This window comes from Tenebrio molitor, chromosome 1 (genome assembly GCF_963966145.1).
Source record: "Tenebrio molitor chromosome 1, icTenMoli1.1, whole genome shotgun sequence".
NCBI lineage: Eukaryota > Metazoa > Arthropoda > Insecta > Coleoptera > Tenebrionidae > Tenebrio > Tenebrio molitor.
The window spans coordinates 42,283,029-42,295,354 of record NC_091046.1 but is presented as its reverse complement, the minus strand read 5'-3'; the positions used below and the strand labels follow the sequence as shown (position 1 = coordinate 42,295,354).

Here is a 12,326-nt window from a genome sequence, read left to right as displayed (position 1 = left end):
TCTCGTCAGGTGGAACAATACATAATTATTTGTACAACTATGTAGTTATGAAAGTCATACTTTTTTTCACGAATTTGCAGATTGATTAACGAGGGCGTAGCCCGAGTTAGTCAATCAAATAAATGAAAAAAAGAGACTTTTATAACGTGTTGTACATACTATTTTTTTGCATATCGATGTAAGTTGTGAAATTTGGTCCAAAAGGATTTATGAAAAATTGCAAAAAAAAATAGGTATCCTTTGACAATCATCTCCAAGGAAATGGAATAAAATGATGCAAAAAAATACTACTTTCACTACGATTTTTCGTGTAAAAAATGCCACTCATTACGATATGCAAAAAAAAACAAATTTTCCCTTGAAAATTGTTTGAAAAAGGTGTTAATTTGCTTAAGAATTATATTTTAAAGGTCTGTATTACAACGTGACATTTATTTAACTACACAAGCTTCCACAAAAATTTGTGTTGCATATTCCATATGTAAATTTGGTATGTAATGAAATCTGTGTTACCTATTTGGTCTGGAAAAATTTCGATAAAAAACTGTCAACTATTCAAGAAATACAAACATTTTACTATATTTGACTTGATTTTCAACCTCTTCAAGATCGTTTCTTTATATAAATGAAGAACACTAAAGTTATTATATTGTCACTGAATATATTAGGTTCAGAACTGCAATAATGAAACAGCACCAGAGACCAAATTAACAGAATTTTATTCAAAGTATTGTACTTTTAATCCGACCCAGATGTCGATGTGCGGGGTTATCGGGACAACTTCGTTATCCTCATTACTGTACAAAAAATATAACAATTAGTACACAAGAATCTGCAAAATATAGGTCGGCCCCAGAAAAAACCAGTAACCATTATACACTCACTAGCACTCTTGTATTAAATACTCAATCTCACACATAAAACATCTCGTTTTATGCACATGCTCTATACTTGTATAAATAACTATTAAAAACAGGTTAGAACATTTTATTACTCCATTATCTAACGTATTAAGGCGAAGGCCTGTTCCTTTGATTCTCTGGTGCCAAAAGTTAATGTATATGGAGGCAGGTCGACTCCAAAATTTATAATAATCCGTGTTCCTTCTTCATTGTAATATTGTCTTGTTTTCTTTCCTTGTATGGTTGGGGCGATATCTACGTGGATTCACTGGGTCCACGTTAATTTATGGATTGATCATTTCTAACACGAGTTCACAGATTAACACAACGTTTTCGAACTCAACCATGTTTCTTATCTTGGTTTTACGTCGAGGATGTTGAAATTATATCCAAATTGTAGGCCTTGTCCATCTTTACCTAAAAATAAAAATCTGTTATCATTTATCTTATTTTTTCATAATTCGCATTAGCTCACAGAAACCAGTATCGTATCATGTTCTTTACATGCTTTATCTAAATCATTAATTCCAATATCACCTCTTTCAATTTTCTTCTTGTATTTAGTAATGGTCCACAAAATTCATAGCCATTCATTTCTGGCATTTTTGAAAATTAATCCTGTTTTTTTTTTTTTATATCTACACAAGAAATACAAGACAGACATATTGGTTTAATCAATTCATTCCATTTGATACAGTGAACGTGGTTTTTCTTACCAGTTTTATAAATTTAAAATGATCTTCTGACGTGTGTTCTGATACATCTGGTGCTTCTCTATACATCTGGTGCTTCTCTATCAAGCTTTCTAGAATAACGCCTGTAAGTGTAACAAGTTCTCCATCTAATAAAAAAAGAAGAGAATTTCTGATTCTATCATAAATTCTCTAGAAGCTAAATCATATCCGGGACCATGTATTCCGTCATATTTTCTTAGTTTTTAGTTTTACTGGCATTCTTTTTCAACGACAACCATAACTTACTATATAATATACTTCATGTTCTTCTTCAATTTTTTTTATTGTCGTAGCTCTTTCTTTTTAGATGTCTCAATCAATTCTTCTAAATGATCATCAATCTCTTCTAATCTTTTTGTAATTGGTTTATTTGCAACAACCTATTCTCTCTGTATAATTTCATCTTTTAATTTTTCATTTGCTTGGCAATCATTTTTCTTGTTGGAACAATGAACAAGTCAAGCAAATTGTTTTCCAGTCATAGTCGTACAGGTTATTACAAAAAATAGGTATAATCTGTATCGGATTCCACTTTTTATTAACTGTTATTAACGTAACGTGGGCGAAATGGAAAAATTTAATAATGGATTCCAACGGAGGAATTAACCCCACAATTAAAAACATCAGTCATTAAACACGGCTTTTTCTTTTGCGTTGGAAGATAATAGGGGCGTCATAATTATTTCGTTTGTTTACTCGCCAACTACAAAGGAAAAGAACGCATCTACCAAAACGGCATTCGTTTGTGAGCGGGCGCACAAAATAACGAACAAAAAAATGTGTTTCCGAGTTTGGGCGCGCATTTAGCCCATTTGCTCGTCCAAAAAGAAAAAGAAAAAAAAGTTCTACAGTTTGGTGCGGTTCTTTCTCAGTTTATCGAGTCCTGTGGTAATGCTGGATCCACAAGCTCAGATAATTTCCACAGATTTGTTGGTGAAGTTGACACGTTCAGTTTGGTCGGAGATATTTTTCAATCGTTTCCAAAAAACTAAATAGTATGCATTGTTGTGAAAAAGAAAAAATTGAACAAACTCAAGAATGAATAAATTAATAATTTTTCTTGTTTCTACTGGATCGGTAACGCCATACGAAGTTAAGAAAAAAGTGATAAAAATTAAGAACATGACTTGGGAAAAAACATGTGGGAGAGTGGCAACAGTAGGTATCCAATAGATATTCAAAAGTTCCATAAATATTATTCGAACATGCCACAAGAGGATAGATTAAAATACATAAGAGGTACGGAAACAGAGAAAGGTAAGAGTAGATAAGAAATGGAAAGGATGACAGCTAAAGAAATTAGAGAAACAGTAAGAAAGACTAGACAGTCGAAATGGACTGTTCAAGACCAGGATGCAGGGCATCCATAATAGAACATATAAGAAATACAGAAATCAGAAGACAAATGGATCGCTTTGAGAGAGCATCAGGTAAAATGAAAAAAAAAATTTGATATGGATACGTACGGAGGAAAGATAGCTACTAAGAATATTCTAATGGGGTTTGCAAGGAAGAATAAAAAGAGGACCAGCAGAGGAAACCTAGATACAACAGTGCAACAAGATAAGCGTAGGAGAAATATAAGAGAAGAAAATGAAGACTGGCGAGATTGAAAAAATTGCGTCTAGAATGCCAAAGACAGCCAGTAGAGCTATAAATAACATTGGCAAAATACAGACAAAACCTTGCCCACAGGTTTCATCTGAACAGCGTTTACACACTTGGTTATCTGCACAGGTCCAAATTTTCGGTTTGACCAATCACAGATTCCTGTTTAGACACAACGGTTATCGCAAATCAGACCAATTTGCGTAAATCATCTTAGCGTGTAAGAGCGATAGAGAACCATAATCGCTCTACACCTCTGGAACCTGGTGCCCCTGCGGCCTCTGTTCGTTTGATGATCGTTTTGATTTTTTTTCGGGTCTCCTAATCACAGACTCGAGGGTGTGCTCCGAACGGCCACGTGTCGGGTTGAGCTCGCCTCATCGTGCTTTTGCGGGTTGATAATTAGTGGCGTTTTTGTCATTGTTACGGCCAACCAGAGGCTCCGACCGGCGTGGTAATGCACGTGCCAGATTCGGCAATTATAAATGCGGTCTGCTACAAACAACGGGGCTCGCCTCTAATTGGAGCGGTGACAACTGCAACGAGCGGAACGGCGGTTTTCGACTCCCGGACTACATTTCCATGGAAAAGTGCGAAGACGAGGACGACACGCGCGGACCGCTGTTTGCCTAGGTGGATATCGGGGGAGGAAACAATCAATTCTCTCCGATTGAATCCGGGAAGACTATCAAATGACAAATGTAATAAAAGTCCGAGTTCCCCGCTGTCATTACAATAAAACGGCGGGTTTAAGCCGCGTGTAATTGTCAGCGAGAGGGTTAGGCTGGCAGGCAACCAGACTCCTTTGTCAGCGACAATCGATACGGAGGGACTTCCACGTATGTGAATATCTACACTGACTCTCTATGACATCCTCATCATTTTCATATGCAAGTGATGGGGCGGCGCGCCAGGGGCGGACCGGCGCCGACCCCAGGTCCACCACCGGGTGGTTTCACCCACCGAAGCCGCGATGAACCCCACGCGAAATCTCTTTTGAATGACAGATTGTTTTTGACGTTAGTGCAATAATTAGTAATGGTGGCGCTAGTGTTTGACGTTTGATCACGTCCTGTCATTTCAAAGTTTCTTGAGTATAAAATGGAAATTTGGAAGACTCGTTTGATGAATGCGATCGGAAAAGAGTTGGTCCGGTCCTGTTCGTCCTGGTCTCGATTGCACCCCATTCCATTAATTGCATGAATAAAAAGTGTGTTGGGTTTTGCGTTATTGAAAGAGTAGATCTGAATCTTGCAAGTTCACGTGTGCCATCAATTTTTCATGGGTTCCTCCCCTCGTAACTATCAGTTTTCACCGGTTCTTATGCAATATCAAACGGTACGCCCACCTCGTTCAAATGCCGTAATTTTTCCGTTATACCTGGTTTTATGTCATAACGTTGCATCATTTGTCCATCCATTTTTGATAGAAAAAATGTGTCATAAAGTACAAGTCAACAAAAGGAAGAAACATTCATTTCGAGAGGAATCTCGCTTCTTCAACATTACACAAACTCTCTAAATCTTGATAATTGTAACGTGTGGGCGGTCTTAGTATCTTGACAAATCTGTCCATTGCTAAATCTTTCATGATTATTTTTGAAATCGCATAAGTGCTGTGAACAAAGAATGGCGCACTGGATATTTTTTGTTTGGTAGGAAAAACATTGTTAATCAGTGGATTCGTTATCTTCTGATTTTCTTTGGTACGTCAGTTAGACCGTTACCAGTTTTAGGTGGTGTTTATTGCGGTCGGAGACTAGGGGAAAGACACATCCGTTCAGAAGCTTACACTGACAATAAATAAGAGTTTATTTCATTGTTCCACTGTAAACAATAACTGAATCGGAGGGTTCTTTTTCGACCACGTTAGGATTTAATTTGTTTATTTGTGAGTATCTGCCGAGGAGGCTGCGACTGTTCTCTCGTTGGACTTTTCGTCGCCCTTAAAAGGTTCGAATTTTCCACCCTCACGTGCGTGCCAAAATCACTTTTTATTCCAGTTTGGAACGTACGCGTTTCTGAAAGGTTTAAATTTAAAATGCAGGTCGGCCGAGAGTAATTGCCAATTATTTACATTATTTTTGTCTTTTGCGAAGAATGTAGGACGAATCTAAATTGGAAGAGGAGGTCGATATATCAGACGACGTCGTAGACACTTTGAGAAAATGTGCGCCGTGATTCATAAAGCTCTGATTATTACCGTTACAGCCTCGTCTTTTATCTTCCAATTTCCGTTTGCAGTTGTTTTTGGCAAAGATTCAGAACTGCAGGTCGCACAAATATTAAACAACTCTTCCGTCGGGGAGCTTTCATTTTTTTCACCGCTAAAGAATTGTTTGTAAACAAGTCGCCACAGAAGTAATAAACGCAAAAGCACATATTTACATGTCCTGCAAAAATACGGATTTCGGGTTTTTGTGCGCGACATGAGCTGTGAAAATGGAATTTTAAGAAATCCAAATCGAGAAAACATTTTTAGATTAATCGGGACAGTTTACGACGGGTTTACTTGACAGTTGTGCTTTTGGGGCGATTTGTTTGAATCCTCGCCAGCGGCGCCACCGGGCACAGCTTTCAGAGCTCCCGCGATTACTGGTTATGTTTTTATCAATCCTAGAATGTTCAATTTGAAATATTTTTTAAAATTGCAACACTCCCCACATCGCTAAAATATAGATGTTTACGTAGTCAAATTTTTCCTTTGATTTAAAAATAATATGCGCGGATTGAATCGTAATTAAGTCCTCAAATTGTGAAGGTGCATCAGAATCCATTATTTAAATGTCAGAAGATTACCCACGGCGTCGTTCCTTGACGTGTTAGCTTATTATCCTGATAATAACGGAGGTCATACTAATTTGAAAAACTAGTCTCATTTATTTGCTTGGTCGTGAGCGTGCATTCTGCCATAGCCGCCGAAGCTGAAATTAAAATGTCACCAATAAACAAGCCGTTTCTATTAACGAGGAGGGTGCATAGCTATAACAATCTGTTTCACACTTGGAGAATTTTTCGTCGTGCAAATGTGAACGCGTAATAATTTTATGTTGCAGGACTCACGAGACCGCCGATGTACCCGTTCTCCGCTGGCCAGTACCCTTACCCCATTCTCAGTCCTGAAATGTCACAGGTGGCGGCTTCATGGTAAGTTACTCGTCCTAATTAGGTCCTCGTTTTCTATTATGTCGGACACTAATGTAATGATACGCCCATTAAGTCGATTCCAACATAATTAGTCAAATAGAGCCGCATCGATCAATCGCAGATTATTTGGAGGAGCTCGGAGGCGGCGGACCTGGAAATCGACACCACCTTCTCAGATCAATCGCCGTCGAGCTTCCAGGTGTCGGACGAGACGCGAAATATTTTGACGTGGTCTTTCAGAAATTACTGAGACTGTCAGGACTGTCTGTATTTAATTTTCGCTCGGGGAGATTAACCGGCAGTCACGGCCGATACGTTTTATCGACTGCCGTGATAAAACCGGACACCTGCAATGTTTCAGGTTCGCTGAAACATCGACGGTGTCCGTTCGGTTGTTTTGCAGTGATCGTAATGTCTTTTGACCGCAGGCACACGCCGAGCATGTACCCGCTGTCGCCGGGGGCCGGCTTCAGGAGTCCGTATCCCAGTGCCCTTCCGATATCGACGAGCAGCCTGCCTAGCGACTTCTACAGGTTCTCACCCACGGGGCTGATCCCGCCGCACCCGGGTCTGTCCCCGCACCCGCCTCATCTCTCGTCTCATCCGGCCATCGTGACGCCCGGACCGAAACAGGAGTTACCCGACTTGAACCACAGGTATGTTGTCGACGCGAGAACCGTCGTCGAGAAACGAAAGCGAGTCGCGGATTAGACCGCACTGCGCTCTCGCGATTAGTCGTGGGTGTATCGACGGCCGCCTTCGAGGACGTCGCCGTTCGGTGGGGTCCACGTGGTCGGGCGTCCTGCGGAAAATGGGCAAAAGTTGGGCTAATTGACGCCGAGCAGGGAATAATTCCTGTTCGGCGGGGGCGGCCATGCGAGGAATGAGGTCCAAGATTGGTTATCGGAGGCGCGGCCATTGGCCGGTCGGTTGCCCGGCAACCTCATCTCGTTCGGTGCCCGAAGGGTTGCCGATACACCAGTCGTACTTGGCTTTGCAGACCCTTCTTGTTTGGTTTTCATTTGGTTTGGTCTGTTTGCTCGCCCCGCACGATGCGAGGATCGCCGCCTTGCGAATTGGTCTCGATTGTTTATTTTTATTATTCGGCTCGTAACAGACGACGAGGCTTCAGATGTTTTTCTTTCGCAACGGACGAAGAGTTCGGGTCTTGCGCGAGACAGACATGAGACAAAACGCTCTTCAAATGGTACGATTTCACGAGTGGACATCAACAACAGCACGAAGGCAGAAATGCGATTGTTCAGTACGTTGCGAGGGTTAAAAGATACGTCTTTGATCGGTTCAGCCGCAGTTAAAAATCTAAAAATTACATCAGAAAAATTTCTTCGATTAGAAGCGGAATAATTGTTGAGTGTACATTTTAATATTTTGTTAAGTATTGGCGATATTACACCTTGAGATTTTTACAATATGGAAAACCCAAGCAGCAATTTTTAGCCTAGCGACAAGAGTGATAAATGTTGAATATAAATAAAAAGAAAATAAAAGTAAAAAATACTGCTGTAAAACATGAGTTTGACACTTTTAGGAATTTCAGCGTAAATGGGAGAATCATTTAAATTAATGAATTTAATTTCGGCGAATTTCAGATGGAAAAACTGAACTGAGTGTTTAATTAGACCGTGACTTTTTTCATCTGGTTTAAATTTTTGGCAAAAGTCAAGTCGAAGGATAAGAATATTACCAATTAGAAACAAATTGCGTCATAGTAAAAATTAACAAAAATCGCTTGCACATAGGTAAACACTGTTGGCGTTGTTTTGGCATAATGGGAGGCCATGATTAATTTTTTTAACGTTGGACACCCTGTTTGATTTCCGTCACTAAAGTCAGTGCCTGACTGCGGACCTATCAAAATGAACATAACAGGATGCAGAATTTCCCACGACGTCTGAGAGGCCGATTTCAAGTTGACCTGCGACGGTCGCAACTTGTGACGCATATTGGTAATTAATGTGTAGGACAAAGATAGCTACACATTTGCGCTGCACCACCTATTTGCGACCATGACTTGGCCCCAGAGAGTATTCTTCTATTGAAAACTACATAGTAGAACTGACAACAGTGCACTAGACATTAACGCTATTTATAGCCTCAAACTTAAAAGAGCATACTTTACTTAATTCAACAAACAGCTTTACTAAGAAATTAAATGCAAAAGGCTTCCCGTTATGCCAAAACAACGTGAATGCATTTTACTTAGGAAATTTAAAAAACAAAATACCGTATAATTTTATTTCTCGGTAATAAAGAGACAGGAAAAGTGACATTGCAGTAGAAACATTTTTTGTTTTAACGAATGATGCTATAAATTGTGTAAAGTAAAATTGGTATTTCGTAATTTTTAATCCACTCATAAAATTATCATGTCAAGCAAAACTCGAACTTTTTTTTCTGTAGATAATTTTCTGTGTTAACACCTCAAGCACTGTTACTTGTGATAATAATTTGTCTAGAAAAACTGTCAACTGTCAAACCAATCGAACTTCGGTCTGGTAATTTTGTTTGATCGATCTTCTCAAATTTGGAAACAATTTTTCGTTGAAAACAGCAAGTTTCTAGTTATAGGAATTATTTTCGATCTCACGACTGATTTTGTTTTGGAAATAAGCACGAGTAGCAGACGAGTGAGAAGAAATTTATAGAAACTTATTTACGTTCACGTGAGAGATTCTAAAAGAAAATCGCACAACAACGCTAAATGCATTTAAATGACTCCATGGGGAGACGTATTTATTTTAAATGTTAAACATGCAACGTTAGTTTTCGTGGCAACAGTGACTCAATTTTATATTCCCAAACGAAACTTTTTTTAAATGGTCCAAATGCAAGCTTTTTCTATTGGATGTTCGTAAGTAAAGAAAAACTCTTGTGTAATTAGGGCCGAAAATTAGTTGATAAAAACAAAAACGTAGCGTTAATGGCATTTAATTTTGTAGAAGATAATGTGTCAGTGAGAGTGTGAATGAAAATTACAAATTTATTGCGTAAACAGCAAATTTGAGTCTGTTAGGATTCTAAAATTGTTTTATTGTACCAAGTCATAAATTGACAGTTATTTTCAAATTTATAACAACAATTATACTTGTAATCATTAAGTAATTTTGCTAAATTGTATGGTGTAAGTGAGCTTAGGCGCTGTTAAAGTGTGTCAAAAATCAAATACGTTAAATGAAAATGAAATCAGTATTGAGTGATTCAAAATGATTGTGGATAAGTATGGCAACTATGTACGAAAATTTATGTGGCAACTGTGTGGGTAGAATAGAGTTGAGATTTCTTTGACAGTTCATAGTTGCGCAATTTTGGAAACTGCCAAATCAATGTGCAATGGTACCTATAAAAAACGAATGCACGTCAACTCTATCCCACCCACACAGTTGCCACATAAATGTTCGTACATAGTTGCCATACTTATCCACAATCATTTTGAATCAGTCAATACTTATTAAAAACACTATTAGATTCAGAAACTGCGGCGATCTAGTTTAGATCAGCAGTACCAACTAAATAAAGCAGAAAGTACTAAATAGTAATTCTGGCAGCCTTAAATATCGCGGGTTCAAATGAAATCCTGGGCTGGGAAGGCGTTGGAAACCGTCAATTGTTGTGCTTTTTTAAAGCGTAGATTAATTGGAGCATGTTGACAGCTAACCTAAAATTTAGAGCCAAAAAAGTCTTTCCTTATTTTCTTTCTTTGCAATGTTTTACATTAAAATAGAATAACTTAAGGGTTCCTATTCTCGAAAGAAATATCTAAGGGCACCCTTTGTTGAAAACAAAAATATGTTCAATTATGTCCCGATTAAACATAAACAAATGTCATTCGTGTTATACGGCGGGAAATTCAAACTTTACACTGTTCTAAACGGTTTAATTTTTCCAACGCCTACTCAGCCCAGGATTTCATTTGAACGCGCGATACAACTTTTACAACTTTTTCTAGTGTTTTGGATTTGAATTGTTGATTTTCGAGAGTTTCCCATCTAAAATTTAAATTAATTATTTACAAAATTAGATCGAGCCATTGGTCATCTTCTCAAAAACATGCCGTCATCGGATATTGATTAATTCAATCCACTTTTGACCAGTAATTTAAAAACTAGAGATTGCGATATAGATTTTAAAGATAGGGGAAGTTAAATTTAAACGTGCTGTCGGAAATAAATAGGAAAAGTTGTAGTGATTCAATCGTTTTGGTGAGTAGTGGACAATTTTTGTACACCATAAAAAGAATCGAAATAAAGGGAACGAGTAATGAATAAAACTAGAATTTTGCCCGGAAAAGTAGTAATTAATAAAGTAATAGACGCGAGGAATGTTTAATCGGTTTTTTTTTTTAAATCGGAGTTTTCCACCGGCCGAGATCACGAAGAAAAAGAGAATCGCAGCAAATAGATGTTTAATTCGCATTTGAAACAAGTCCGCTTTCACGTATTCATAAGGGTGGCTTTTTGAGCAGACGGTTCCAGATTAAAAAATTAATTAAACATCAACGCTTTGATACCCTTAAAATTAACCCTTCCTCTTTAATCCCGTTTGGAAGAAAATCATTACGAATTGTACATGAAAGACGGAATACAAAAGTGAAAACATCCATTGTGAATGAACTGCCAGGTCCGCGTTATTACGAATGCTCCTCGGTAAAGGAATTTGCAGTTTTTTAGCGTCGAAGCTGAAAACAGCAAAAGTCGTCGTTTTCCTCACGGCAAGACAAATAAATCCCTTAATAAACTGCTCCCACGCCGTGTCAATTAGGGAAACGCGAATGCAATTTATCCGACCTTGGAACATTATCCTGCTGCGTTCTGTGTGCACATGTCAAAGTCTCGCGCGTAAATTCGCCGATTTTTCGAATCGCGACGCAATTTTTATTTTTGTCGGAATTCGCGCGAACGAGCGAGAGGGGAAGCGAAGTTAAAAATATCTCCCTAATTTGATTAAAGTAGATGTGAAGTCGAGCGACGCGGTGAAATCCCGATGAAGCCGCATTTTCCTGATAATTCGGCGGCGTCGATTCGAGCTAAGACGTGACTTTGACGAGTCGCGGACCACAGATCTCTGCACGTAAGTTGGGGTGCGGACGACTGCGAGATTCGTGTATGGAGCTCCACCTATGAACAGATGTCCAGATCGCAGTCGGTACGTCAGCGTTTTTCACCCCCGGAGCCGGGGTGTCGTCGGACAGAAACCTACCCTGCACGCAATGCAGAATCCGCCATTTCCCACTTTGGCGGGCTTTGTGTAGACAATCAATAATTCCTTTTGATAAGCGCTAAGTCTGTAATGACATACATTTTTTATCGCATTATCCCCAAGTTTCAATCGGCTGCATTGCTAGCTCGACGCGATTTTCTCGGAAAAGCTTCATCATTTATTTTCATCGGGGAAATGGCCAGATATTTTCATGGAACGCCGGCAACGCTCCATGAAAAATTTATCGAACGAGGAACATGCACCGTGTACCGGATCCGTCCGGATGAATTTCCGGAGGATCGTCCAGCAGGGCCGTGAGGTTTCCCGTGTTGGGTGTTGCACCAGAGGGTGGTGATCAATTACGAGGCGAGGCCGCGGAATCCGCGAGCTTCGGAAAGAGATCTGTGTAATCAATCATTAAATGGGGTTAACGGCGCAACGACGCTGTCGTCGCTCCGGCAGCAGCAACAGATTTGTCTATTATTGAATGTTCGGTGTTCGGACCTCCGTCAGGCGGCTCGCGCGGGATCTCCTGGTGGAAAACGTCGAAATCGGCGACGAATACGGTCCGGAGAGCGAGCTGTGCGTTCCGTGTCTGTTTCTGTTTCCCGCCACGTGTTTTCCGTCTGTTTCCATTCAAGCCAAACAAAGGACGGGCACAGCCATTCATATTGATTTTCCGTGATAAACGGCGAATAAAAAACTTGTTGAATCCCGTC

The 12,326-nt window shown here is 39.4% G+C and overlaps 1 protein-coding gene across 2 annotated transcripts in view; it reads left to right on the top strand.

Annotated features, from left to right (window-relative positions):
- Positions 1 to 12,326, top strand: part of pan (pangolin) — a 128,318-nt gene that overhangs the window by 104,617 nt on the left and 11,375 nt on the right. Inside the window, exons 5-6 of one of the 2 annotated variants that reach the window (XM_069049280.1) lie at positions 6,300 to 6,390; positions 6,819 to 7,050. In XM_069049280.1, the coding sequence (XP_068905381.1) occupies positions 6,300 to 6,390; positions 6,819 to 7,050 (323 nt within the window). The remainder of the gene's footprint in view (positions 1 to 6,299; positions 6,391 to 6,818; positions 7,051 to 12,326) is intronic. The other variant, XM_069049272.1, reaches the window with a different exon arrangement.